Source organism: Lepidochelys olivacea, assembly GCF_965140295.1.
Source record: "Lepidochelys olivacea isolate rLepOli2 genome assembly, chromosome: 3".
Lineage (NCBI taxonomy): Eukaryota > Metazoa > Chordata > Testudines > Cheloniidae > Lepidochelys > Lepidochelys olivacea.
The window spans coordinates 173,493,746-173,521,396 of record NC_140413.1 but is presented as its reverse complement, the minus strand read 5'-3'; the positions used below and the strand labels follow the sequence as shown (position 1 = coordinate 173,521,396).

Sequence of the window (27,651 nt, the reverse complement as noted above, 5' to 3'; positions counted from 1 at the left end):
CGTAGTAAATTTTTAAAACACGTATACAGTAAAAGCTGTTTTATCCAGCACTTCACCAACTGGAAAGCTCTATAAACCGGCATTTCTGATCTTCACTGAAATTCCAAAAACAGCGATGAGTCCTTGTGGCACCTTACAGACTAACCGATTTATTTTGATATAAGCTTTCATGGGCTAAACCCACTTCATCAGATTCATGGAGTGGAACATACAGTAGGGAGGTATAAATACACAGCATATTAAAAGATGGGAGTTGCCTTACCAAGTGGGGTGTCAGTGCTAACGAGCCAATTCAATTAAGGTGGAAGTGGGCTATTCTCAACAGTTGACAAGAAGGGGTGGAAATCACTTTTGTAGTGCTAATGAGGCCAAATTCCAGTTTATAGTCTGGTTGGCACAGGGCCAACAGGGGGTTGGGGCGTGGGAGGGGTTGTGGCATGCAGGCTCTGGGAGGGAGTTTGGGTGTGCGAGGGGGCTCGGGGTGCCAGGTATGGGGACCGCTCACTTCGGGTGGCTCCCTGCAAGTGGCGACCTGTCCCAGCTGCTCCTAGGCAGAGGTGTGGCAGGTGGCTCTGCGCACTACCGCCGCACCGCCACGAGCACTAGCACTAGCAATGCAGCTGCCATTGCCTAGGAACCACGGCCAATAGGAACTACGGGGGCGGTGTCTGCAGGTAGAGGCAGCACACACAGCCGCCTGCTGCGCTTCTGCTTAGGAGCAGCTGGGACACGTCACCGCTTGCGGAAAGCCGCCCCAGGTGAGCGGCCCCCAGATCCGACACACCCAAACTCCCTCCCAGAGCCCACGCCTCAGACCCCTCCTTCACCCAAACTCTCTCCCTCTTAGTTAACTGTCATTTTTCACTTACCAGCACCCCCCATTCCTCCAACATGCCAGATAAAACAGCTTTTACTGTATATTATATCATTATTATATTTGTACATTTTCTAGTACAGTGTGTTTGAATTTTTCAGTGCTGCCACATTATGTATGTTAAATAATAATTGCTTCTGTTGCTTGCAGTAGCCTATTTGTAACACAAAATAGAAAGAAATTGTTCCTAAATTCCTTTTTAACTTTTTACACCATTATTCTTGTAATGGGTATATTTCTTTTGCTTCTAATTTCCATCTTATTGGAAAGGAGAATTTTCTTAAATCCAGTTTTTGTCTGGAGCAAAACAGATAATGTTCGTTTTCTTTGTAAACATGAATGTAGGCTTGTCTATATTACTTGCTGGATCGACGGGCAGTGATTGATCCAGCGGGGGTCGATTTATCCCATCTCGTCTAGACGCGATAAATCGACCGCTAAGCGCTCACCTGTCGACTCTGGTACTCCACCAGGGCGAGAGGCGCAGGCGGAGTCCACGGGAGAGCATCAGCCGTTGACTTACCGCAGTGAAGACACCGCGGTAAATAGATCTAAGTACATCGACTTCAGCTACGTTATCCCCTTCCTCCCCCTGCACCCCTCTTTCCCCCCCCCCCCCACAGTGTAGACCAGGCCTAAGAAAAGGCACCTTTTGCTATTGTGCCATTTTGCCAATTTCCATTTCCCCATTCTGATAGAACTGTCAAAATAAGGCTTTTTTGAGAGAAACTTTATCACAGTGACATTTATTTCATGGTAAAATGTAGTATTTTACCAGATAAAAACCGAAATCTCTCTGTTTGAGTTGTCCATTCACAGAACTGAATGTGTTCTCTTATTTTCAGGCAACAGATTGAGACTGACCTGTTCCAACTCTGTCATCTTTGGCTAAGTGCAGTCTTTGTACTGCTGCCATTTTGCAAACACCTTTTTTTCCTCTTCTTGTTGCTTCAACCCCCACAGTTTAGTCAGCGCCACATTTTTCCGAGCTTGGTATTTATACAGTGTTTTATTTCAGCTGGTGAAACATCTGTTTTTTTTCACGGAGTTAAATAAATGATCTATGCCGAGAATGTACAGTATAGGGTGATGTCAGTTTGCTTTTTTTCAAGAGTCACTGAGCAGAACAGTCAGAGTATTGTTTCAGCCTTAGAGTCAGGAATGTGAATATTTATACTGTATACTTAATTCATACAAACACAGCTAAGGGTATGCAAGTAGAAGTTTTTATGGCTTTAGGTCAGCTTGAGGGGAGAAAAGTCTAACCTTGATATTTCACTGAAGAACGTGTAATTATATCACTTGCAAAAGTGTTGTTGAAAAATTATGCATTAAAAAGGGACTTTGTGTGTGGCTACATGTTAAAGATGGAGAATATCATCAATATCCTTTTTTTCTTTAAACAAAAACATGCTCTCTCAGCATTTGTGCCTGCTGTTAAACAACAAAATTTATTGTGAACATCCGAAAACCACAATTTCTTCTGTAAGATTAACACTGGCATTACAAAATGTCAATTTGTTTCTTTTTCAAAAAGAGAGAATGTGACACAATAGTTTAACTTTGCAGCTGCTAGAGAGTTTTGTTGCATTTGCAGTACTGTGTGTTGAGAATTGATTAGCCTACCCATGCAGCAACACAACAAATATATCTTGGGATCAAAAAGTGGCTAACATTTTATTAAACAAATCCATCAACACTCATCAGTTTTTTTGTCTGTTTTATACAGACCCGATCCACTTTTGTGATGCTTCAGTGCTATACTGATGTAACTCAACACAAGTATAATCCAGTGGTGAATCCATTCAACTTTTTAAAGATATGGGGGTTAGCATAATATCATAGTTCTTAAAGCTGATGTCTAAAGGTAAAGAATTTGGTTTGTGTCCTTTTTTTATTTTTCAATGATGTATAGATAAGGCTTAACTGAGGTTTATTCGTTTGGTTTTTTGAGCAAAGTCTAAAAAAATATCCAGTTCTGGTTTGTTGGATATATATTGGGAATGAAATCTTGCTTTCTCTGTTTTGTGTTGGAAGTCTCCTTGTGGAGTCAGAAAATGGGGGCAAGAGCTTTTCCTTTGGGTGTTGGTCACGTGCTTGAGTTAAACGGGCATCAACAGAAGCAAAACTTTAAATAGCCTGAATAAAAATTAATTCACTTCTTAAATTTCAGGTATCAGTGTCTTGGTACTTTCTCTGTCCTAGTCCAAAGAGTTCTTCTGCCTTCCAGGAAAAACAGCATAGACAAGACCTGGATTTCTACTGCAAAAAATCAAGCAGGAAAAAAAGGCCTTTAAAAAGCAAATGTCTCAGACCTTTGTACCTCTAATGAATCAAAGTACATGAATGTCTTTTTTGATTTCTGTTATATTCAATGTTTCATTATTGTGATGGTAGCTTAGTGGGGTCGAAGAAATGCAGGAAAAAATGACTTGGTCTATCGTTCTTTGAGACCACAAAAGATAGAACCGTGTGTTACTCAACAGTGACATCTGTCGGTAATTCAGTAGTAGCATAATGGATCTCTAAAGGAAGCAAAGGTCAGTATAGTCTTCCCATTCAAAGGATTAGGCTTGGTGATATGAAGCAATGTATACAGAAAAGTTATAAAGGAAGAAAATTCAGCATTTGTGAAGTGCATTGGACTTTCTGATTATCAGGTCTCAAATTCTGTGACCTAATCAGGTTTCCATTCTTCACTCCACAACACATGATGAAAGCCTGTGTGTGTGAATGGTATGAAAGTGGGAATTTATAATACAGTGGGAGGTGCCAGGTGGCTGCTATTTGTAGTTTGGGAAACCTGACAGTGTTAGAGGCAGCACAGAGAGAATTTAGGAATACAAATAACTGGATGTTTAATACTCAGTTGATATTTGTTTGGGAAAAATATTAAAAGAAGCAGTGAATGGCAAAATTTTCAGAACTATTCATGTAAAACACAAGTATTTGTACATGAAAATAGGTACTTACAGTCACTAGCAGATCAAAATACCCATTTTGCATACACAAGTGCACGTTTTCTGGACACACAGGGGTGCACGACTCCGTCCTGGAGCCTGCACTCCCCCTGCGCCCAAACCCCCTGCCTCTGCCCGGAGCCCCCTCCCACACTCTGAAACCCTCGGCTCCACCCCCCCAGCCTGGACCCCAAACTCCTCATCCCTGGCCCTACCCCAACCCCAACCCCGACCCAGCCCAGAGCCCCTGCCCCCACACTCTGAACCTCTCATTTCTGGCCCCACCCGGGAGCCCACACCCCCTCCCACACACCAAGCCCCTGCCCAGCCTGGTGAAAATGAGCAGGTGAGTGAGGGTGGGCGAGAGCCAGCGACAGAAGGAAGGGGGATGGATTGAGTGGTTGCAGGCTTCAGTTTTGTGCGATTAGAAAGTTAGCAATCCTAACTGCTGTAAGTGCAGACATAGTCTAAGACCTTGACTACACTAGAACTTACTTACGTCACTCAGGGGTGTGAATAATCCAAACCTCTGAGCGATGTAAGTTATACCAACCTAAGGGCCGGTGTAGACAGCGCTGTGTCGGCAGGAGAGCTTCTCCCGCTGACATAGCTGTCGCCTCTCATCGAAGTGGAGTAATTAAGCCAATGGGAGAGCTCTCTGCTATTGGCTTAAAGTGTCTTCACCAGAAGCACTATAGCAGTGGACTGTAGTGCTTAGATATAGCCAGAGTGTCTGTGCGGATTCAGCTGATGAGCATTAATGGTTCCTCAGTGTGCTTTGATCGTCTCTGCTATGAAACGAGATCAAAGCACGCTGAGGAACTGTTAGTGCTCATTAGCAGTGTCCATACAGACTCGCTCCAGCTTGTAGGGAAATAAATATTCATGTGGACAAGCCCTTTGACTGGGACCCTGGTTTTGGGAGTATTTTTTTTAAAAGCACATTTTGTACCTGTTTTCTTCCATTATTTGTGAACTACCGTGAACTGAAGGAACTGTCAGCCAGCACAGTTGGTGAATTTGACAGAAAGCTGACACCTCAAGGATCATGTGTCCACAAGGGCTATTATAGGTTGCCACTTTGCCCACCCCTTTCCACCAAGCCAGTGAGCCCCTTCTGCAAAAGTCCTTACGCCAGGCCAACCACCCAAGTAGAATCTAATTTAGAGGGTGGCATGGAAAAAGGAAGGGGGAGAGGGAAGGACGGGCTTCATGTACTTCCTGCTGCTGCTGCCAAAACCACACTCCTGCACAAAACTCCCTAACCTCCCGTCTCCTGCAGGCTTATCCCCTGCACCATGTGTAATTTGGAAATCTGGTCACCCTAATGGTTGTAGGTTCATCCACCTACCAAGAAGATAGGGAATGGTAGGAATTTAATCACAGGGCTATTGACATAAAGTCTTTGGTCACAGGAGTTTGTAAAGGAAACACTCCTAATGCTGGTCCTATGGTTTTTTATAGTACACCTGAGCACTATGGGGCTGGACAGATCCCCCAAGCATGCAATTGGTTTCAGTTTCCAAACACATGCAGTCAATGCCCTCTATCATCTGCACTAAACTCCCACACCTACGGGCCAGTTGACCTTATCTCCTCTTCAATATTGCTCTTGGTAGTAACTTTTCTTACTCGCTGCTGTTTTGCAACCTTGCATTTAAGAAAAAAAGTATGTATATAAAATATATATTTAAATGGAGTTCCCACTTTGCATCATTGTTCAAATATGTTTATTTTTTGTTTGTTTTCGTATGAAATCCAAAATTTGGTATGACAGCATATGCCCAAAAGGCAGTGAAGCCCAGAATGAAAGAGATGACTTCTTTGGTTAGGAATATTTGAGGTGATAAACTTCTATAAAAACAACAAGGAGTCCTTGTGGCACCTTAGAAACTAACAAATTTATTTGGGCACAAGCTTTCGTGGGCTAAAACCCACTTCATCAGATGCATAGAGTGGAAAATACAGTAGCAGGTACATATATGCAATACATGAAATGATGGGAGTTGCCTTACCAAGTGTGGGGGTCAGTGCCAATGAGATAATTCAATTAACAGTAGAATACCAAGGGAGGAAACATTTCTTTTGTAGTGGTAATGAGGGTGGCCCATTTCAAACTGTTGACAAAAAGGTGTGAGTAACAGTAGGGGGAAATTAGTATGGGGAAATTTAGTTTTTGTAATGACCCATCCACTCCCAGTCTTTATTCAGGCCTACTTGGATGGTGTCCAGTTTGCAAATTAATTCCAGTTCTTCAGTGTTTTGTTGGAGTCTGTTTTTGAAGTTTTTTTGCTGAAGAATTGCCATTTTTAAGTCTGTTCTTGAGTGACCAGGGAGACTGAAGTGTTCTCCTACTGGTTTTTGAATGTTATAATTCCTGACGGGAGTCCGGTGGCACCTTAAAGACTAACAGATTTATTTGGGCATAAGCTTTCGTGGGTAAAGAAACTCACACGAGATCCATTTCCTGGACACTACAATGGAAATAAGTGATTGTCACATAAACAGCACCCTATACCGGAAACCTACTGACCACTATACTTACCTACATGCCTCCAGCTTCCATCCAGGACACATCACACGATCCATTGTCTACAGCCAAGCCCTAAGATACAACCGAATTTGTTCCAATCCCTCAGAGACAAACACCTACAAGATCTTTATCAAGCATTCTTAAAACTACAATACCCACCTGGGGAAGTAAGAAAACAGATTGGCAGAGTGAGATGGGTACCAAGAAGTCACCTACTACAGGACAGGCCCAACAAGGAAAATAACAGAACACCACTGGCCATCACATACAGCCCCCAGCTAAAAGCTCTCCAGCACATCATCAAGGATCTACAATCTATCCTGGAAAACGATCCCTCACTCTCACAGACCTTGGGAGGCAGGCCAGTCCTCGCTTACAGACAGCCCCGAACCTGAAGCAAATATTCACCAGCAACTACACACTACACCACAGAAACGCTAACCCAGGAACCAATCCCTTGTTACAAACCTCATTGCCTACTCTGTCCCCATATCTACTCTAGCGACATCATCAGAGGACCCAACCACATCAGTCACAACATCAGGGACTCATTCACCTGCACATCTACTAACGTTATATATGCCATCATGTGCCAGCAATGCCCATCTGCCATGTACATTGGCCAAACTAGACAGTCTGTACGTAAAAGAATAAATGGACACAAATCGGACATCAGGAATGGTAACATACAAAAGCCAGTAGGAGAACACTTCAGTCTTCCTGGAGATTGTATAACAGATTTAAAAGTAGCTATACTTGAACAAAAAAACTTCAGAAACAGATTTCAAAGAGAAACTGCAGAACTAAAATTCATTTGCAAATTTAACACCATTAATTTGGGCTTGAATAGGGACCAGGAGTGGCTGGTTCACTGCAAAAGCAGCTTTGCCTCTCCTGGAATTGATACCTCCTCATCAATTATTGGGAGTGGACTACATCCACCCTAATCAAATTGGGCCTGTCAACACTGGTTCTCCGCTTGTGAGGTAACTCCCTTCTCTTCATATGTCAGTATAATAATGCCTGCTTCTGTAATTTTCACTCCATGCATCTGAAGAAGTGGGTTTTTTACCCATGAAAGCTTATGCCCAAATAAATATATTAGTCTTTAAGGTGCCACCGGACTCCCTGTTGTTTTTGTGGATACAAACTAACACAGCTGCCCCCTGATACTTGACATAGTTCCTGATGTCAGATTTGTGTCCATTTATTCTTTTGCATAGAAACTGTCCAGTTTGGCCAGTGTACATGGCAGAGGGGCATTGTTGGCACATGATGGCATATATCATATTGGTAGATGTGCAGGTGAATGAGCCCCTGATGGCGTGGCTGATGTGGTTAGGTCCTATGATGGTGTCCCTTGAATAGCTATGCGGACAGAGATGGCACCAGGGTTTGGTTCCTGGGTTAGTGTTTTTGTTGTGTGGTGTGTAGTTGCTGGTGAGTATTTGCTTCAGGTAAGCGAGGACTAGCTTGTTTCCCAAGATCTGTGAGAGTGAGGGATCGTCCTTCAGGATAGGTTGTAGATCCTTCATGATGCGCTGGAGAGGTTTTAGTTGGGGGCTGTAAGTGTTCATTTATTATTTAGATGCATCCAATGAAGTGAGCTGTAGCTCACGAAAGCTTATGCTCAAATAAATTGGTTAGTCTCTAAGGTGCCACAAGTACTCCTTTTCTTTTTGTGAATACAGACTAACACGGCTGTTACTCTGAAACCTGTCATTATATAGTATGATTTTTGCATTTCATAAATCCTCTTCTGGTTGATAATTTCTCGTGTACATTCCATGACCAACATTTTATAGCTAAGACAATATCTTTTCTCACTACGAGATCATCTTGTACACTCGTCATCAAGTTGCCATTTGTGCTATGTTGATTTTTTTTAAATGAAGAACATTTAGAAGATTTGATGGTTGCAAAATAATTGTAAACTAAAGTTTACACAGTTTATAACTTAGGCCTTGTCTACACTACTGGGGTAAGTCAACCTAAGTCACGTAGCTTAGGTTGAGTTACTGCGGTGTCTACACCACGCTGCGTCAATGGCAGACACTCTCCCGTCGACTTACCTTACTTCTCTCGTTCCGGTGGAGTGCCGGAGTTGACCAGAGAGTGCGCTGCGGTCGATCCCTAGTAAGTGTAGACATGGCCTTAGTGTGTGTTCCAAAACTGCATAACTTTTTACAATGGCTTTTAATCAATAAATAATAGTTAGTGGTGACAACCTGGAAAGCTCTTGTAGTTTGTTGGTATGTAACTCCCTAAAAGTGGTATTGGGGAAGACTGATTGCATTGCAGCTCTGCTTTCCTGTAAGTAGGAGAGCCCTGCAATAAATATAGGGAAGTAGAGCAGGGTTTTTTTTTTTCACTTCAGCAGCTGTAGTCAGGGTCCAAGTTTTGAGGGCTTCAGGAAGGATAGTTTGGGACTATCACAGGTTTTGGTGAGGCTGATAATATACAACACTTTTTCCTCCTGTGATAACATCACTACAACAGCTGACATTCGAAGAAAAGAAATACAGTAAAAAGTATCATTTTAATACTGTGAACAAGTCTATTAATAGGCAGAACAATGTTGCAACATTGGGCCCAGAACTTGCAATTAGATATGCACAGGCATGGTGGCTCTAGGAATTCCTCTGTGCCCATTTCATGGCAGGACTGGGGCCTATATCTTTTTTCATAATCCAAGTAAAACAAACATGCAGTTGATAGTATACTAACCAGTTAATTAGAATAATTACTCCAAAAATGAAACTAATTTCTTACACAGTTTTTATGTATGACCTGTAGATTCAAATAAAAGCTAGAATGTTTAACACAAATGTCATTAGTACACATACTATTTCATTGAGGCTAAAGGGTTAAAACAATTTAAAAAGTGATTATACTTATTCTGATTAAGTTGATGAAACGATAGAAGTCTCATTAAGAGGGACTAGTTCTAAGTAATTTCCATTTGTAAAATAAGCATGCATGGATTTGCTGCCACCTCTAGATTGATAGGCTCATTTTGAGTGAATGCAAAACTGCTGGTGTCAAGAAATATGTTTAAATTGTTTTGCTCTTGAAATCAGTTATTAGGTTGTTTACTATATTTCATTAGTTATAAGGTTATTATTATGGGATAATTATCTTTTTATTTTGTATTGTGAAAAGTGCACGTAATAGAAAAGTAGATTGAAAATGTAACTTGCCATTATCCAAAGCTAACCCACTTTTCTGCATGAACAGTAGAGGGTCATTTTGCTAGTGGCGGTTTTCTTCTATAGGGTTATTTTGAGGAAGGGTGAAAGCTAGGAGCTGAGGAGTCAAAAAATATTTTTACAGCAGTCTGCAACATTTTTTCTTTTTTCATTTAGGTTTTTCACTTGCTGGGGTCCTACTTGGAATCTAAACACCGGCTTAATTCAGACCGTCAGCAGGGGCTAGTTGACATCATCACTTGTATAAAAGCCAAAGTGTGGTTGGCCAAGAGGTATGTTCAAAGATCATATATGCAAGAAGTTATCAAAGACTACTAATAAATACACTGAAGGGTTGGAGGGGGCTGTTTTTGTGTGTTTGTTTTTGCAAGGCTATTGATATAAGTTCTGCAGAAATATTCAGAAATTTGAGTTATATTCATAAAATGTATTCATTCTTTTGGCCTTTTTTTTTCCCAAAAAATAAAGGAAAAATAGTGTTAATGTGCTTTTCTCACACATATCACTGTTTTTTGCTTTATCAAGCTTCTTCTCTACATATGAAATAGTTGACTATCAGTTATATACCACAAAAGCTTCAGAAATCCATATGTGAACAGTCGTCTCAAATACTGGATGAGCTTGGCTGTTATGATAAAGTCACAGTAATATATACAGTATGGTCAGGAGCATGACCATACTTTTCCTATTTTCCCTGGTCACTCTCACCCAAGAATGTAGAAAATGTGTCACAGCATGCAAATGATGGATCTTTTGCAGGCTGTGTCCACCCAAACGTCAACAACGCAGGATAATTCTGGACATATTTCTCCAGGTTTGCTGCAGAAGAACGTTGAGGTGGCCAACATGCCACCATTAAGCAAAAAAGAAAATAGCGTGTTATTACAACGTTTCTCTGAGCACATGTGTAATATTAAAAAATTGTACACACATCCTGTTGACCAAAGTCAGTAGAAAGATACCTGCATAACATAAACTAAAAGCGTACCCCACCCTGACAGAAGAGTTGGGCCTTGCACATGTCTTAATTATATATGCATAATATTTTTAATCAGTTTACATGCTCCCATAGTCTCTTTTTAATGGGCCCATTTTGTAAATGAATAACATTAATAAATATGCTAATCTCCTGACTTTCAGGAGAAAATATATTTGTAGGTTTCTGACAGAGGAATTCTCTGAAGCATTTAGACTACGAAATCCAGCTGCCTAATCTGGATGTATGGCCAAACTGCAGTATTTCCTCTATTTCACTTGTACATAAAAAGCCATACTCACATAAAATGACCATATGCATTAATGTAAGCCTGCATCAATAGGTCGTTTTCCTTTGTGTATCTGCTCTACATTCCTTTCTTGATTCATACATTGTAAGTTACAGTGTTAACATAATCTGGATATAAAAGATTTTTCTTTTAAATTAATAGAGCTCTTATTATTTAGACTTGACAGAAGGAATAAGAGTGGGATAACTTTATATGTATTTTTTTAAACTAATAATGTTTTCTGTATATTTTGAATATAGAGCTCTAGAAAACTATGTTAAGTTATACAGTGTTGGTTTAAAACCTTTCAAAACAGGTTTTTATCCATAATTTATTTGCTCATTCTCACTTGATCTGTGTTATTTTATTTACTTAAGGGGCACCGTGAACAGGGTGAAATTTGTTTTTACCTAACTAAAATAATGAAAGTATCTGTGAAACATTTGATAACACAATTTACATGTATTAAACCTAAAAAGAAAAGGGAATGATTGCACTGAAATGGAGACTTTTCTTCTTCAAGTGGTTGTCTCCATGGGTATTCCACTGGAGGGGAGCATGCGGTCTGAGTGCTTGTGACTGAAAGATTTTACACTAGCAGTGCCTGTTGGTCCATGCCTGCGCCCGCTTGTGCTCAGAACTGAGGGCGTAAGAAGAGGCCTGGAATGACTACCTCTCCAGTTTCTCTCTACTGCTTGTGGTCTGAGATGGAACCCTTGGTATCTGCAGCTTTGCTAACGTACCTGTTTCCAATCAGGTTTTTCTGTACATAGTTTTACCTTTTAGATTGTTTGTTAGTTTTAGTGGTTACATAGTTCTCTGGGAACCCGGGGGGTGTTTCTCCTTTCGTTACCTCTCCACCATTTGGAGTTCTTAGTATGGCTGAAACTAGATCTCCAGCTGCAAGTCTGGTGGAACTGCCCCTGGGTCTTCCCAGTGAGTGACACCCCCCCTCCACCCCCCCCATGACTCATGTTTGTTACCTTGGAATAGGGTTACCAACAGTCCTGTATTACAAAGGATGTCCCTTATTTAAATAGAAAATTGCTTGTTCTGTACTAAATCAGTACGGGACACCTTTTATCCCATATTGAAACAGCAGGGGGCCAGTACTCATAGCTGCATCTTTCCATTCCCCTCCCAACCCTGGCCCTTCAGTGTTGTGCAGGAAAAACAGCGTCAGGAGGGGAGTGGAATATGTACCCATGAATACTGGCCCCCTGCTGGACAGGGCCCCCTGCTAACTCCAACCCTTGAGCACAGCCCCATCTACTTTCTCTGCACAGGCTCTCTCTGGCAGGGGAAGTGAATGGGGCTGTGTGCCCTGGAACTGCGCTGATCGTCCAGGATAAGAAAGGGGCTCTCTCTGGCAGGGGGTTCAGCACACCCAGGGTGTAGTCTCCCTGCTCTGAGAGTCTCTGCCAACATCCCCAGCAGGGTGGACAGCACAGCAACAGGCAAAGACCAGCAACTGCAGCTTCTACCTTGGCTCCTGGTGTCCGTGCAGAACCTGAACAGGAGTTGCAGCAGCTGCTGGCCCAGAACCTGAGGCCCTGGATTCTCTGCAGCATCCAGAGCTGACAAGAGAGAAACCCTAGAAAACATGGGGGTGAGGGGAAAGGGTCTTGTCCCCAGAGGTTCAAGTCTAGATTGGGGATATCGGAGGTTTGTCCCGTGTTTTTAAATACAATGTTGGCAAACCTACCTTGAAGAATCCCACTAGTACTAGTTGCTGTTATTTTCCATGTCAAACCCATAAATCCTGTGAATTCTGGGTCTGAAGACACCTGATGGAATGGTCGATAAGGCCTCAGTCAGACCCTGGTTTGTCTGATGCTGTACACTGGCTGAAGGTGCCTCTCCTGGCCAGACGCTGCTTATCTCCGGGCTGTTAGAGACCAGGTCTAAGGATTCTGGCAGGCAGCAGCAGGAGGGTAAGAACAAATGCCCTCATAAAAAGTGGAAGAAATCTCCTCCCAAGACCTCTAAGCGGAGGACTACCTCCCATACACTAGTGAGACTCTGTGCCCTGGTACAGGTGTGTCAGGAGGTTGTGGGGAGCATGGATCTGAATCCCTGGTATTGAGGTCCAAGAGCACCCCAGTGGTACCAGCCATGAGAGATAAGGAAGCAATCTCCTGGTACACTGGCAGTACCACACCAGAGTGGGAAGAAGGACTCAGTAGCATCGACATGCACTGCTGGATCTAAGTCAGTATAGTTGGCTGCATGAAGAGCCAGACGCCGCTCCTGCTCCCCAAGTCTTAGACCTGGGTGTACTATTCTTGGGGACCTGGCTCTGTATTCTGACCTGGAATCACCAATACTCTCAGAACTGGAGTTCCCTTAGGGAGATATCCACACTGTCAGTGCACCATTTGCCAGTCTTATCTGCCAGCAAAAGCATTACAAAGTGTACAGTACCAACAGTTCCACAGTGGAATCTAAAGATTTTTATTCCTCTGGTGAGCTAAAGGAGTGGTTCTCAACTTGGGGTATGCAGCGGTCTTCCATACAGCTTCCTTACATGAACTCATCTAGATATTTGCCTAGTTTTACCACAGTCGATAAAAAAGGCACTGGCGAAGTCAGTACAGACTAAAATTTAATACAGACAAAATGAGAAGGTAAGCAATTTGTCAGAAATAGTGTGCTGTGACGCTTTTGTATTTTTATTTCTGATTTTCTAAGCAAGTAGTTTTTAAGTGCGGTGAAACTTGTGATACGCAAGACAAAGCAGACTCCTGAAACGGGTACAGTAGTCTGGAAAGGCGGAGGCCTATTGAGCAGCTCCTTGGTCCACTCTGAGATGCGACATTAGCTCTGACAGAGGTTCCAGAGACTGGTAGGCACCCTTGCACTCCTGCAGGATGTTACTGGGTTTGGGAGCAGTGATATTCTCTCCTTGGGCACCATTTCCTGACCCCTACAATCTCACTAGGCGTATTGTGGTTCTTGGGATCCTTACATCTAACTTCTCAACTTCAAAGGATCTGAGCAGGAATTCAGACTGAGGTCACCTTGTACAGAATAGCCTCAACCCCCTTGGGAGTGTTCTGAGGAGGAAGATCAACCTGAACAGATGGGCCCACTCAGTCACCCTGTGGCACGCTCATCCTCATCTCCGAACAAGGTGATAGCACAAACTTCACCATTGCCATCCAACAACTACAGACAATTTCACGACCTCCTGAGGAGAATTGCAGAGTCACTCCAGATTCTGCTGGAGGAAGTCCAGGACTCCACTCAAAAATTTCTGGACATCCTCCTGACTGCAGGCCCCTAGCAAGGGGCAGTCAACAAAGCTATACTAGAACCGGACAAGACAGTCTGGTATACCCCAGCCACCAGTGTCCCCACTGCTAAGAGAACAGATTAAAAACTACTTTGTACTGTCTAAGGGAGTGGAATACTTGTTTTCACACCCCACCTCAAACTTCCTGATGGTTCAGGCCATCACTGAATGTAACAGACCACCAATCTAGGTCTGCTCCTTCCAACAAGAATGCTAAAAAATTAGACTTCTTCAGAAGAAAGTTTTTCTCCTCTTCCAGCCTTCAGTTTCACATTGTGAATTATTCTGCATTGATGCCTAAATGTTACTTTATTAACTACAACAAATTGTCTGAGTTCACCAACAAACTTCCATAGGAACTAAGACCTCAATTTCAGGGCATTGTTGATGAGGGTAAATTGATAGCTAGCTCATCCCTCCAATCTTCAGTTAATGCTGCAGATATGGTTTCCTGCTCCCTGATGACTGTGGTTATCATGAGATGGGCTTCACTACTTTGCCCCTTTGGGTTTCCCAAGTAAGTTCAGGCTACTGTGGAGGACCCTCCCCATCAAGGTCAACAATCTGTTTAGTGAAAAACTGATGAATCTGTGTGCACCTTGTGATAAAGTCAGGCTGGACGGCAGGAAGAGGGTGCTAGAAGGCAGATATATATTAGCCCCAGAATGTTAAAGGCCCTCTTTTCTACTAGCTGAGAAGGGGTTACCTCAGGTCAATGAGGGACACCTGATTCCAATTAAGGTCTGCCTGAGGCCTTTAAAAAACCCTCTTCTGGTGAGAGAAAGAGGGAAGAGAGAGAGAAGCTGCTGCCAGGCTAATGGCAGTAGGGAAATAAGCTTCTCCAGGGTGAGAGGCCACCAGTGAGGAGGCAGTGAAAAGTACCCGCCAGGGGATTTTTTGTTTGAGACTGTTTCCATTTTTGTTTGGTGGAAGAACACCCCTTAGGCCAACTCTTAGGCCTACCCTAAAAGTACGACCAAGGGAACACAGAAGGGGGAAGACAAACCTTACCCTGAGTGGGGTTGATTACCCCAGGCCTGCCATTGCCACAGGAGGAAGCACTAAATCTGGTGAGACAAGGAGGTGCCTTGCCACAACCCCTAAGGATTCCTGTGCAACCCTCCACTCTTGGTTATTTGGAGCATAGCACCTTGGGGGAAGAACTCCAAACTGCCTTCTTATAAACCACAGTCTGCTTCTCAGCCCTTTTACCATCACAGAGTTTGAGCCTCCCAGCACAGCAGACAAAACATCCTGCCATTGTCCTCTCCCCAGTCCTAGACTCCTGCCAAGAGATCATTTTGATAGGACCCTAGAGAGCTGCCAAGTAGTCTCCACTTCTATCAGTACCCCTTTTGGTGGCTATCTGGCCTGTTTCTTTCTGTCATGGTGTCATATCAGACAGATGGGTCCTAGAGATCATCTCCACTGGCTACATGATAGTTTCTTTCCATTGCTTCCACAAAACCCACTTCTTTGTCCCTATTCAGGGACCTCTCTCACAAGAGACTCCTCAGAAAGGGGATAGACTCCCTAATCTAGCTAGGGGCTATAGAACCTATGCCTCCTCAGGTTTTTATTCAGGATATTTCCATGTCTCGAAAAAGAAGGGGCGCTGGAGACCCATTCTGTATCTCAGACAACTGAATGTCTTCGTACGCCATTCAAGGTTGAGGATGACAATCCAAGTATCTATAATCCCCTCCCTAAACAAAGGTGATTGGTTTGCAGCTCTTGATTTGAAGGATGTCTGTTTCACATATAGACATTCATCCAGCCCGCAGAAGATTCCTGCACTTCATGGTGGGTCTAGAACATTATCAGTACAGAGTTCTATAGTCTCTTGACAGCCCCCATAGTTTTCACAAAGGTGCTATCTATGGTAGTAGCATACTTACATCACCAGGGCAGCCCAGTCACTCATAGTGGGAGGTACAGTCATCGGTCCTTTTCCCTTCTCAGCCTCCTTAGGACTTCAAGTAAACAGAAAAGTCCACTTTAGTTCCAGTGTCAATTACAGACTTTATCAGAACTCTGGACTAAATTTCAGTGACAACATACTTACCTGTGGACAGATTCCACATAAGGAGGGATTTCATCTCCTGGCTCTGGTGGAGTCCTCAGGCAATAGTTAGATCCCACCAGGATGTCCTAAGCCCCATGGCTGCCTGCACCTACATGACTCTTTAGCAAGGCTCTGCATCATGCACTTTCAGGCATCGTTATGGACAGTCTACACGCCAAGCGGGGAACCTGGACAAACAAGTCTGTTCCCCTCAGTGACCTGATCATTCACCTAGGGAATGGCAAAGAAGCTGTGTGCGTAGGCGTTCCCTTCATTCTTACCCTCCCACCTGCAAAGATGGCGACTTTGGTTGGCTCCTTACTGGAGAGGGGAGCACATCTGGATGATCATATGGCTCAAGGTTTGTGGTCCCAACAAGAATCCAAGATGCACATCATCTCAGACTGCAAGCAACAGACAAAGCCTGCAAAAGATTCCTTCCTTTCCTCTGGGCCCATAGGTGCTGACTCTGTGGGTGCTCCGGGCTGGAGCACCCACGAGGAAAAATTGGTGGGTGGGCAGCTCCCCTCCCTGCCCGCTGCCTCCGCCTCCTCCCCTGAGTGCGCTGCCTCCCCACTTCTACCCCTAGCTCTCAGCACTTCCCGCCGCGAAACAGCTGTTTCATGGTGGCAAGCGCTGGGGAGGAGGGGGAAGGTGGTGTGCTTGGGGAAGAGACAGGGCCGGGGCAGGGATTTGGGGAAGGAGTCCAATAGGGGCAGGGAGGGGGCGGAGTTGGGGCAGGGGCTTTGGGGAAGGGGTTGGAAAGGGGGTGGGGCAGGGATGGAGTCAGGGCAGGGCCAGAGGTTAGGGGGCGCGAGCACCCACCAGCGCTGGGAAAAGTTGGCGCCTATGTCTGGGCCCTGCACATTCAGATCATGTTAGGCAATAGAATCATAGTTTACTACATAATCAGGGAGGAGCGAGGTCCACCCCTTTCACACGGGGGCAGTCAAACTCTGGAAGTGGTACGTCTGATACCAGATAACTCTGTCAGCAGTGCACCTCCTGGGAATACTGAACACTTTGGCAGACAGACTCAGCAGGCACTTTCACAGGGAACACTAATGGGAACTGCGTTGACTCAGTAGCACAGAACATCTTCTGGGAGTGGGGATTCCCACTGTGGGTCATCTTCATCTCCCAAGAGAACATGAAATACACAGCCTACTGTTCCTAAATAGTTTAGTGTCCCATTTTCTGAAGGGGACACATCCCTAGTTCAGTGGTGAGAGCCGTTAATGTATGCCTTCCCACCCATATCTCTCTTACCTTCAGCCCTGAGAAAAATCAAGTAGAACAACCTATCAGTAATTCTAGTGGCACCCTGATGGCTGAAACAGTTTTGGTTGGTATCATGTCCTAAATCCAGCTGTTTCTGAATCTGCTGAATCAGGAAAAAGGCAAGACCAACCATCCCAACTCAGCATCCTTCCATCTAACAGCTTGGTATTTGAGTGGATGATGAGTTTAGAAAGGTCACGTTAATAATAATAGGAAAATCTCTGTGAGAAAACATTATGCAGCTAAGTAGAAGAGATTGTATGTCTGGTGCCAGCATCATCAGATACCTCCAGAGGACTGAGTTCCCTACCAACTTGGACTATGGCTTTTCCCCAGAGAAGTTGGGCCTATCTCTGAGCTCTCTGAATGTGGATTTAGGAGCAATCAACACCTTCCATTCTTTGGTGGAGAGCTGTTCAGTCTTCACCGACACTATGACTTTAAGGGTTCCGAAACCTTTATCAGAAGCTTTCGTCTGGTACTGAAACTGATGCAAACATCTTGGCTTCCTGCTACCTTCTTCATCCGTCTATAAAAGTGGTTTTCCTCACTGTGATTATCTCTGCCAGGAGGGTCGGTGAGTTTGGAGCTCTTATGGTGGACCCTCCCTTCACAGTCTTTCATAAAGATAAGGTTTCTTTGAGTGTGTCTACACTCAGATTCAGGATTGAGGATTCAGGATTCAGGATTGAGCCCCAACCCCACTTCCGTCTACACACTAATTTCTCAGGCTTGGACTCAGAGTCCTAGGACCTTGTGAGGGTAGAGGGTTTGAGTCCAAGTCAAGCTGAGGCCCACGTCTCAAGCTCTATCACTTTGCTGTGTAAATGAAGCCCCTCCCCAACCCTCCGACATCTGCCAGAAGTATCCCACAGTACTTCTGGGCCAAGTTCCTTTGTCCTCTCTCTCCCAAGAATCACCAATTAACTCCAGGGAAATAGCAGCAACATTCCCCTGGTAGCGCAGCAGCTCTGCAAGTCAGCATTTAACTCTTCTACTTTGTTCTGACCACTGAGCTGCAAAAACACCTGAGGGGGAATCTTCTGCACTTGCAATGGACATCAAGCAAAAGAAGTCTTTTGCAAAGGGCCCTGCTTCATGGTCACGAGAGCACAGCCAGACTTTGGTTAATCTCTAGTATGAGACCAGGACAACAGATTTTAGTTTTGGATTTTAGCAAAAATATTAGGAATGACCACACATACCAGCAAATAGTGAAGAATCTGCCAGTGCTGGAAATTTACCAGACTGTCGACTAGTGCATGGAGTGGATTAAGTGGTTCAAAACTGAGTACTGGGAAACCAGGGGCCAGTACCAATTGACACTGCTTGTATAAAATCTTCTAGTCGCAGGTGCACCAACAGTGGAATACCAATAGGGTTCAGACATCTCAAGTAACTTGTTACTGTAACCCCTTTCCCTCTCAGGGCATTTCCTGAGGCTTAGTCGTCTGCCCTAGCATTACCAGGCTGCGCAGCTCCCTCAGCTGTTCATTAGTCCCCAGGAAGTGTCCTGCACCAAAGTCATTGTTACTATTACAAGATGAAAATGGAAAAACAAATAGGCATATGGATTCTTGTTAGTGGTTGACTCGGTTTCAACTGGCATATACAGGGTAGTTCCAGAGAATAAATACTCCATAGAGAATTGGCCGGATGGGGAAAATAAGTGTCGCTCCATTGCAGTAAATGAGTGAGGTTCTGGCTTTTTTTCTCTCTCTTAATCTATCTAATCCTTCTACTTTGTATGGTCCCTGTCACCATAGTACTCTAGCACCTCCCAAATATTTAAAAATAACAGTAACAGTCCCTTTGCAAATGTTTCCAGTAATATCATATGATTAGAGCTGGGCAAAATTTTTTGCTTTTTTGCCTGTAATGCAGTTTGGGTCAACTCGAAACTATTCGTAAATTTGACAGGTTTGCGGCTCTGGGCACTATTGCTTTGGCTCATTCCTTAAGTACTTTAAGGTGAATTTCATCAGGTTCTGCTGAACTAAATACATGTAATTTATCTAAATATTGTTTAAGCAGTTCTTTCCCTATTTTGCCCTGAGATCTTTCCCCCTTGTGTTTAATATTCCTTATGGTCACAATTAACCTTTTAGTGAAGAGTTAAGCAACAAAACTCATCTCAAAATATCGAAATCCTCTGTGAAACAGAATTATCTTTCACTGCATAGGTCTAGTCCCATATGTATGTCCTAGAAAGGGAGAGAAGCAGAGTACAGCAAAGAATTACCCGTTTTTGTCTTTTAATTCTAAGTATAAAAAAACTTGTAATATCTCAGATACCACAGTGTGGTGACTCTTGGCAAACATGATATTTTGTGGCAACCAGTACTTATTTGCAATGGGTAGAAAAGCTAAAAATCATGGGGAAATAACATTTAAACATTCTTTAGTCTTGTATTATCGCCAGTAGTTTCACATTCTGATGTGATTTAAAATTAATTTGTCATTTCTGTACTCATTCCGCATGGTTTCTAGCAACTTGAGTTAAAATACACACTTCCACTGTGCTCTGGTGCCATTCTTCTTGAGAGCCTCAAGCACTTATGATTCTGGATGAAAAGAGTGGGTCTCAAAATTATGAGACCAAAGTGTGCTGTTACCTAGCAACAGCATTTAGATGCATGAGCTAATTCCTGCTCCAGATATACTTAGCTGTCAGAAGGACTGTCCTTTTTTTCTTTTGGGGGCTGCAGACAGCAGTATTATTTTCTAAACACTTAATTTATAAGTGTAAAAGAGACTGAAGCATTATTGCATAAATACTGTAGCACTGTAATTTTATTTTTTCAGGCAAAGGTATGTCTTTAGGGAACAAAATAAGGTTTTTTCCCTCTCATTGCCCCTAGTAAGCTGATTTTTTCCCAGTATGTCTTAGAAAACTTCAGGGTTTTCAGCTGGAATTTTCAGCCTATCATTAAAACAAACTTAATGGGAGTTTTTTCTTTGTGCTCTTTGCTGCTAAGGCATCAAGGGAGGAAGTGCACTTATATTTCACCTCATTTAAGCTGTGGCTTCTAATCTTTCCCTCTATTTTCTTTCTTTCTTTCTTTAAAAAAAAAAGATACTTTTCAAACAGCTAAATCTTTATCACTACCCTTTTTGGACAAATATTAAAAGTAGGGGGGTTTATTTTTCAGGTTGAGTGAATTTGATGCTTATTTTCTATCCTTCCTATTTTCAACATTTTTGTGAAGGTGATCTTTTTTAAAGTTTTCCTCCATTTTGTTCTTATAGTTTACATTTCATTCATTGCAGCATTTTTTCTTTTTCTAAAAAAGATTGTTATGCCTTTCCCTCAAGTGCCACAAACAGCAAAATAACATTCTTTTACTTTAACATTTGTTAAAATTATATATTTCCTAGTGTCGGAAACACAGAATATTTGAAGAGAACAAGAAATGTGAAAATCTTCTTGCTGAAGAGCTAAGGTTATGGAAAAATATTCTGGTGAAAAGCAGTCAGAAATAATCAATATTTCAAGCTGAACCTTTGAAAGAGTTGCTGAAGATCAAAGCTCTTTCATATGGGAGAAACCAGTAAAAATAGTTTTTGCTTAACTGCGTGCCAATGGGTTAAAAAACCAACAGTAGGTGCCTTCTACTTTATAAATATAGAAAGTTATAAGTACAATCTGGAGCTATTAATTTAAATAGAAGCCCATGGAAATATCTGTCTTGTTTCACTTGTGGCCTTTGGCAAGGCAGAATATTGCTGTTGGAAGATTTGTGAAATGTTCACTGCCCAAATTTGCTATGGGATGCAGTGTCTCCAAGTGTCTTTAGTTAATTTTCTTAGTTCTTCTTAAGGGAGGAGAATGAAGTGTCTTTTAGTTCTTGTAAACATCTACAGTATATGTTCAATCTTCCTTACACATCAGTACATTACATCGCACCACAAAGGTAGTGTATCAGTTCCTAGCTAAAATCTTCTTCCTTGCCATTTTCTGACCAAGTAATCCCCCTCTTCAAAATCCTCTGTTGCCCCTCCCTCCTCCACTGCATCAAAATCATGCTCCTTATCATTTTTATAAGTCCTGTATGACTTTGCCCTCTCCCCACTTACTTGCCTTTGTCTCATTTCATTTTTCTGCTTCTGTAATAAAAGCTCTTCCCTTTTATGTCTGAGACACCTAGCACATATTAAAATATACATGTATAACTTTCTTGTCCAGGATATGTTTCATCCAATAGTGCAAAATTCACAGCAGGCACAAAATCTGTACAATAACTATGTTCTTAGGCATAGCTCCTCTCTTGTACCCAGCATATATAAGAATGTTATTTTGCAACATATCAAATTATGTGCCAAATTAATCTCTGATTTTAACTGTATAAAAATAAATGGATTTTCACCTGGGATGAATTTGACCTCATGAATTTTTATAAGTCACTAAGGGGAACTGCATATGTTTCTCCTGAAGGGAATGAAAAACATACAACAGAATTGTGGCCCTGACAGAGAACAAGGCCGTGACAACACACACACACCCCACCATCTGGTCCAATTCATCAAAGACAACTCAAAACACTACATCTCCAATAAAAAAAAAAAAAATTCTAATGGAAAAAAGAGAAAACTGAAAACTCAGAAAGCTCTCAATGGCGTCACAATAAAAAGAGTTTTTGCAGCTTTTCCTGAAGCAGTAGTAGGTTCCATGATGTTTCCAGAAAAGAAAGCACACCAAAAAAAGTGCATGATAGCAGCAGCAAAATACTGGTGATGGCACACAAACTGCAACCAACACATTGAAGAATTTTCACGTTGGGGAAACAACTTTCTCTGATGCACAGTTAACAGCTTTCACGTATGGGGAAAATCAAGCAAAGGGACCTTATAGAATATCAGGTTTGGAAGGGACCTCAGGAAGTCATCTAGTCTAACCCCCTGCTCAAAGCAGGACCAATCCCCAGCTAACTCATCCCAGCCAGGGCTTTATCAAGCCTGACCTTAAAAATATCTAAGGAAGGACATTCCACCACCTCCCTAGGTAACGCATGCCAGTGTTTCACCACCCTCCTAGTGAAAAAGTTTTTCCTAATATCCAACCTAAACCTCCCACACTGCAACTTGAGACCATTACTCTTTGTTCTGTCATCAGCTACCACTGAGAACAGTCTAGATCCATCCTCTTTGGAACCCCCTTTCAGGTAGTTGAAAGCACCTATCAAATCCCCCCTCATTCTTCTCTTCTGCAGACTAAACAATCCCAGTTCCCTCAGCCTCTCCTCATAAGTCATGTGTTCCAGTCCCCTAATCATTTTTGTTGCCCTCCGCTGGACTCTTTCCAATTTTTCCACATCCTTCTTGTAGTGTGGGGCCCAAAACTGGACACAGTACTCCAGATGAGGCCTCACCAATGTCAAATAGAGGGGAACGATCACGTCCCTTGATCTGCTGGCAATGCCCCTACTTATACATCCCAAAATGCCATTGGCCATTCGTTGACTTCCATGATTCGACGGTCTCTACCCAGGCCTTTTCCTTCCACGGGGAGGATGGACAAGAAGACCACTTGCACCTCAAACTCCTTTATCCTTCTTCCGAGAGCCATGTAGTCTGCAGTGATCCACTCAAGGTCATTCTTGGCAGTATCATTGGTGCCTATGTGGAGAAGCAGGAAGGGGTAGCGATCCGAGGGCTTGATGAGTCTCGGCAGTCTCTCCGTCACATCGTAAATCCTAGCTCCTGGCAAGCAGCAGACTGCAAGCAGCAGTTGCTCCAAGAAGGTTCCACCATGGCAGTAAATGGCCACATCTGTACACTGTTACTTGATGTGTTGTATTTGTGTGCTGACATTCTTGAGTTTCCAGGCACCAAACAAAAATTCTTTGTGTTGGCTCCATATTTCATCTAGGCAGTGACACTTGATATTTCCGAATGCACTGCTGTTAACATGTCAGTCTGTTGACTGTAGTGTTTGCTGAATAGATGAACATCTTGTTACATGGTTAACAGCATGAGTGTTTAAGTTTAAAAATTTATAAATAACACCTCATTATTAACACCTCATCATGAGCACTGGAGGAGGTTTACCTCTCTTTTGCTACTTTTGTTTCAGTCTTTCATGTCTCCACAAGACAAACGCTTACAAATTGAAGGTTGTCTTTTTCAATCAGGAGGGCAAAAATTTCTTCAAGTTTTGGTCCCTATGTGTATTCTGCTGTGGGTATAAATGGGCTCCATGCACCTGAGAGCAGAGAATTTTTTTAAGTAGTGTCCGTTGATCCACACCTAGGTTCCCTGTAAGCTGTGTAGCAAGCTATCGAGGGCTGTGCAGGCGGGGAAAGGCGCCTTTCCCCTGGCCCGGCCCAGCCCTGCCAGAGCTGCCGCAACCAGGGAAGAGGAGCCCCTTGCCCAGCCCTGCTGGAGCTGCAGAGGAGAGGAGAGAAGCCCCGCCGGAGCTGCCGGGGAGAGATGCCCTTCCCCAGCCCCACCGGAACTGCCTCTTAGCCAACCCCGAGCTGTTGCAGCGAGAGAGGGATGGGGGGAGTCCTCTCTCTGCCGCAGCTCCGGGACAGCCTGCACCCCAAGCCCCGCATCCCCACTCCACCCCAGAGCCCGCACCCCCAGCCAGAGCCCACCCCCCGCACTCAAACCCTTTGCCCTAACCCTGCTCCCCCTCCCACACTCCAAACCCCTTGGCCCCGGCCCCATCACACATCACCTTCATATTGGTGCACATAGCAAAATTCATTCCTCACATGGACGTAAAAAATTAGAGGGAACACTGGTCCTATGTTGTTGTTCTCCTTGTGCTCCAGGATGAAAGTAAAAGGGGCACTGTGGACTGATGCTGCTCCAGTTCCTTCTTACCGCTGCCTGGCCCGAATCAGAATCTCCATTGTCCGAAACTGCCTCTTCAACATAAATATTACAATGTTTTATATATAGTTAGTGTTGTTAGTAGTTTTACAAGTTTAGCTAGCAGTTGGAGGATTCCCTGGAATGGGGATTAAACTAATTTCCCCATCACAGGATTGAGATAATGCCCAGGCTTCAGGGCTTCAAAAACTGTCTCTCTTGCCCTCATTCCTTTGCATTCAGCAATGACCATCAGTGCTGCCTCTATTGCCTCAGAGAAGCTCATTCCTCTGCTAAGTGCAGTATCTGTCGCTCCTTCCCCAGACAAATGTGGCAGGTGCAAGGACCGCATTTTGGAAGCACCTGATGGAACGTGCCATGAGGCCTCAGTCAGATCCGAGCTAGGTAGCCACGCCACCCCACAGCGTACCATCAAGAATTGCACCTCCTAACTCGCTGTCTTGACTCAGGAGTCGGAATGGCTAGTATGAAGAACTATTTATTTGTCTGGGCCTTCTCACAAGAGTAAGAATAAAAGCAGATCCCTCCAAAGAGAAGGAGTCCCTCCCCAGCTCTGTCTAGGTTGAGCAAATCTTTGCACTCAGGACAGAAAGACTTAGATCAGAAGACACATAGAAGCAAGGCTCCTTCAGTATCATCCTCACATTGTGATCAACACAGGCCATGGTATACCAACCTAGACAAAGCACCAGAAGACAAGGGACCATGAATCATCTGTAACCACGAGGACCATGCTGTTGGAAACTCATTCACAAGTGGTATTATCACAGCCCCATAAGAAACTACCGATTACCAAGAGTCTCTTTACACTAACTTCAGTGGTGCAAGGCAACGAGAAGCATCCTTCGAAGGCTCCGGTATCTTAAACCACTCCAGCGTATCCTCTGGATACTTCATCCTCCCAGATTCACAGTCTCTTCAGTTGCTGGGACTGATCCTCACCAGGGAGATTCCAATACCTGTAGACATCATGGACTCAGGGAGAAGCCCATCTTCCATCCCATCCGCTAGCCACAGCTTCTCGGTACCAGTACAACCTATGGAACCAGACCCGACCTCCTCCTCATCAGGGGAGTCGGATGTACTGGTGGAACTGTCTTGCCTTCCACCAAGAGTTCAGCCCAGACAGAGAATCAAGAGTCTCCTGATACAAGTCTCAGCTGTTCAAGTGAGGACCCCCTTGTGGGGACTGAGGGTACCCAATGCCTTGGATACTACCACAACCTAAGTTTGACCCCTCATGCTGACCTAACTGGGGGCAATGGGACTTGTATGCGCAGCGACTGGAGTCTGTGCTATCCAATAGGAAGTCTTACCATGCCTCCTGTCCAAGAGGCCAACAAGACTCTCCTGAGCCTATGGAAGAGGAGGACAATGAACAGGATCCGCTAATACCACTGATACTGACAGGTGTATCATGTTCCTTGCCTGATGAGGTGGTTACTCCAGCTTCACCATCTCCTCTGGATGATTACAGACGATTCAAAGAACTGCTTTGGAGAGTAGCAGAAGAGTTTCAGATCCCCTTAGAGGAGGTCCAGGACTCACAACAGAAGCTTCTGGACAGCCTATGGGATCCAGCTGAGTAGCACTCCCAGTGAATGAGTCCCTACTGGAATCAGTAAGACCTTTATGGCATACGTTGGGTACCTGTGCCCAAACCCCCAAGAGAGAAGAAAAACAGTAGAATCATAGAATATCAGGGATGGAAGGACCTCAGGAGGTCATCTAGTGCAACCCCCTGCTCAAAGCAGGACCAATCCCCAGCTAAATCATCCCAGCCAGGGCTTTGTCAAGCCTGACCTTAAAAACTTCTAAGGAAGGAGATTCTACCACCTCCCTAGGTAACGCATTCCAGTGTTTCACCACCCTCCTAGTGAAAAAGTTTTTCCTAATATCCAACCTAAACCTCCCCCACTGCAACTTGAGACCATTACTCCTTGTCCTGTCCTCTTCTACCACTGAGAATAGTCTAGAACCATCCTCTCTGGAACCACCTCTCAGGTAGTTGAAAGCAGCTATCAAATCCCCCCTCATTCTTCTCTTCTGCAGACTAAACAATCCCAGTTCCCTCAGCCTCTCCTCATAAGTCATGTGTTCCAGACCCCTAATCATTTTTGTTGCCCTTCGCTGGACTCTCTCCAATTTATCCACATCCTTCTTGTAGTGTGGGGCCCAAAACTGGACACAGTACTCCAGATGAGGCCTCACCAATGTCGAATAGAGGGGGACGATCACGTCCCTCGATCTGCTCGCTATGCCTCTACTTATACATCCCAAAATGCCATTGGCCTTCTTGGCAACAAGGGCACACTGCTGACTCATATCCAGCTTCTCGTCCACTGTCACCCCTAGGTCCTTTTCCGCAGAACTGCTGCCTAGCCATTCGGTCCCTAGTCTGTAGCTGTGCATTGGGTTCTTCCGTCCTAAGTGCAGGACCCTGCACTTATCCTTATTGAACCTCATCAGATTTCTTTTGGCCCAATCCTCCAATTTGTTTAGGTCCCTCTGTATCCTATCCCTGCCCTCCAGCGTATCTACCACTCCTCCCAGTTTAGTATCATCCACAAATTTGCTGAGAGTGCAATCCACACCATCCTCCAGATCATTTATGAAGATATTGAACAAAACTGGTCCCAGGACCGACCCCTGGGGCACTCCACTTGACACCGGCTGCCAACTAGACATGGAGCCATTGATCACTACCCGTTGAGCCTGACAATCTAGCCAACTTTCTACCCACCTTATAGTGCATTCATCCAGCCCATACTTCTTTAACTTGCTGACAAGAATACTGTGGGAGACCGTGTCAAAAGCTTTGCTAAAGTCAAGAAAAAATACATCTGCTGCTTTCCCTTCATCCACAAAACCAGTAATCTCATCATAGAAGACGATTAGATTAGTCAGACATGGCCTTCCCTTGATGAATCCATGCTGACTGCTACTGATCACTTTCCTCTCATGTAAGTGCTTCAGGATTGATTCCTTGAGGACCTGCTCCATGATTTTTCTGGGGACTGAGGTGAGGCTGACTGGTCTGTAGTTCCCAGGATCCTCCTTCTTCCCTTTTTTAAAGATTGGCACTACATTAGCCTTTTTCCAGTCATCCGGGACTTCCCCCGTTCGCCACGAGTTTTCAAAGATAATGGCCAATGGCTCTGCAATCACAGCCACCAATTCCTTTAGCACTCTCGGATGCAACTCGTCCGGCCCCATGGACTTGTGCACGTCCAGCTTTTCTAAATAGTCCCTAACCACCTCTTTCTCCACAGAGGGCTGGCCATTTATTCTCCATGTTGTGATGCCCAGCGCAGCAGTCTGTGAGCTGACCT

At 43.9% G+C, this 27,651-nt stretch overlaps 1 protein-coding gene across 1 annotated transcript in view; it reads left to right on the top strand.

The window, feature by feature from the left end:
• The window catches only part of THADA (THADA armadillo repeat containing), a 288,720-nt gene that overhangs the window by 176,152 nt on the left and 84,917 nt on the right, over window positions 1-27,651 (top strand). Inside the window, exon 30 of the mRNA XM_084623532.1 lies at window positions 9,733-9,848. Within this exon, the coding sequence (XP_084479658.1) occupies window positions 9,733-9,848 (116 nt within the window). The remainder of the gene's footprint in view (window positions 1-9,732; window positions 9,849-27,651) is intronic.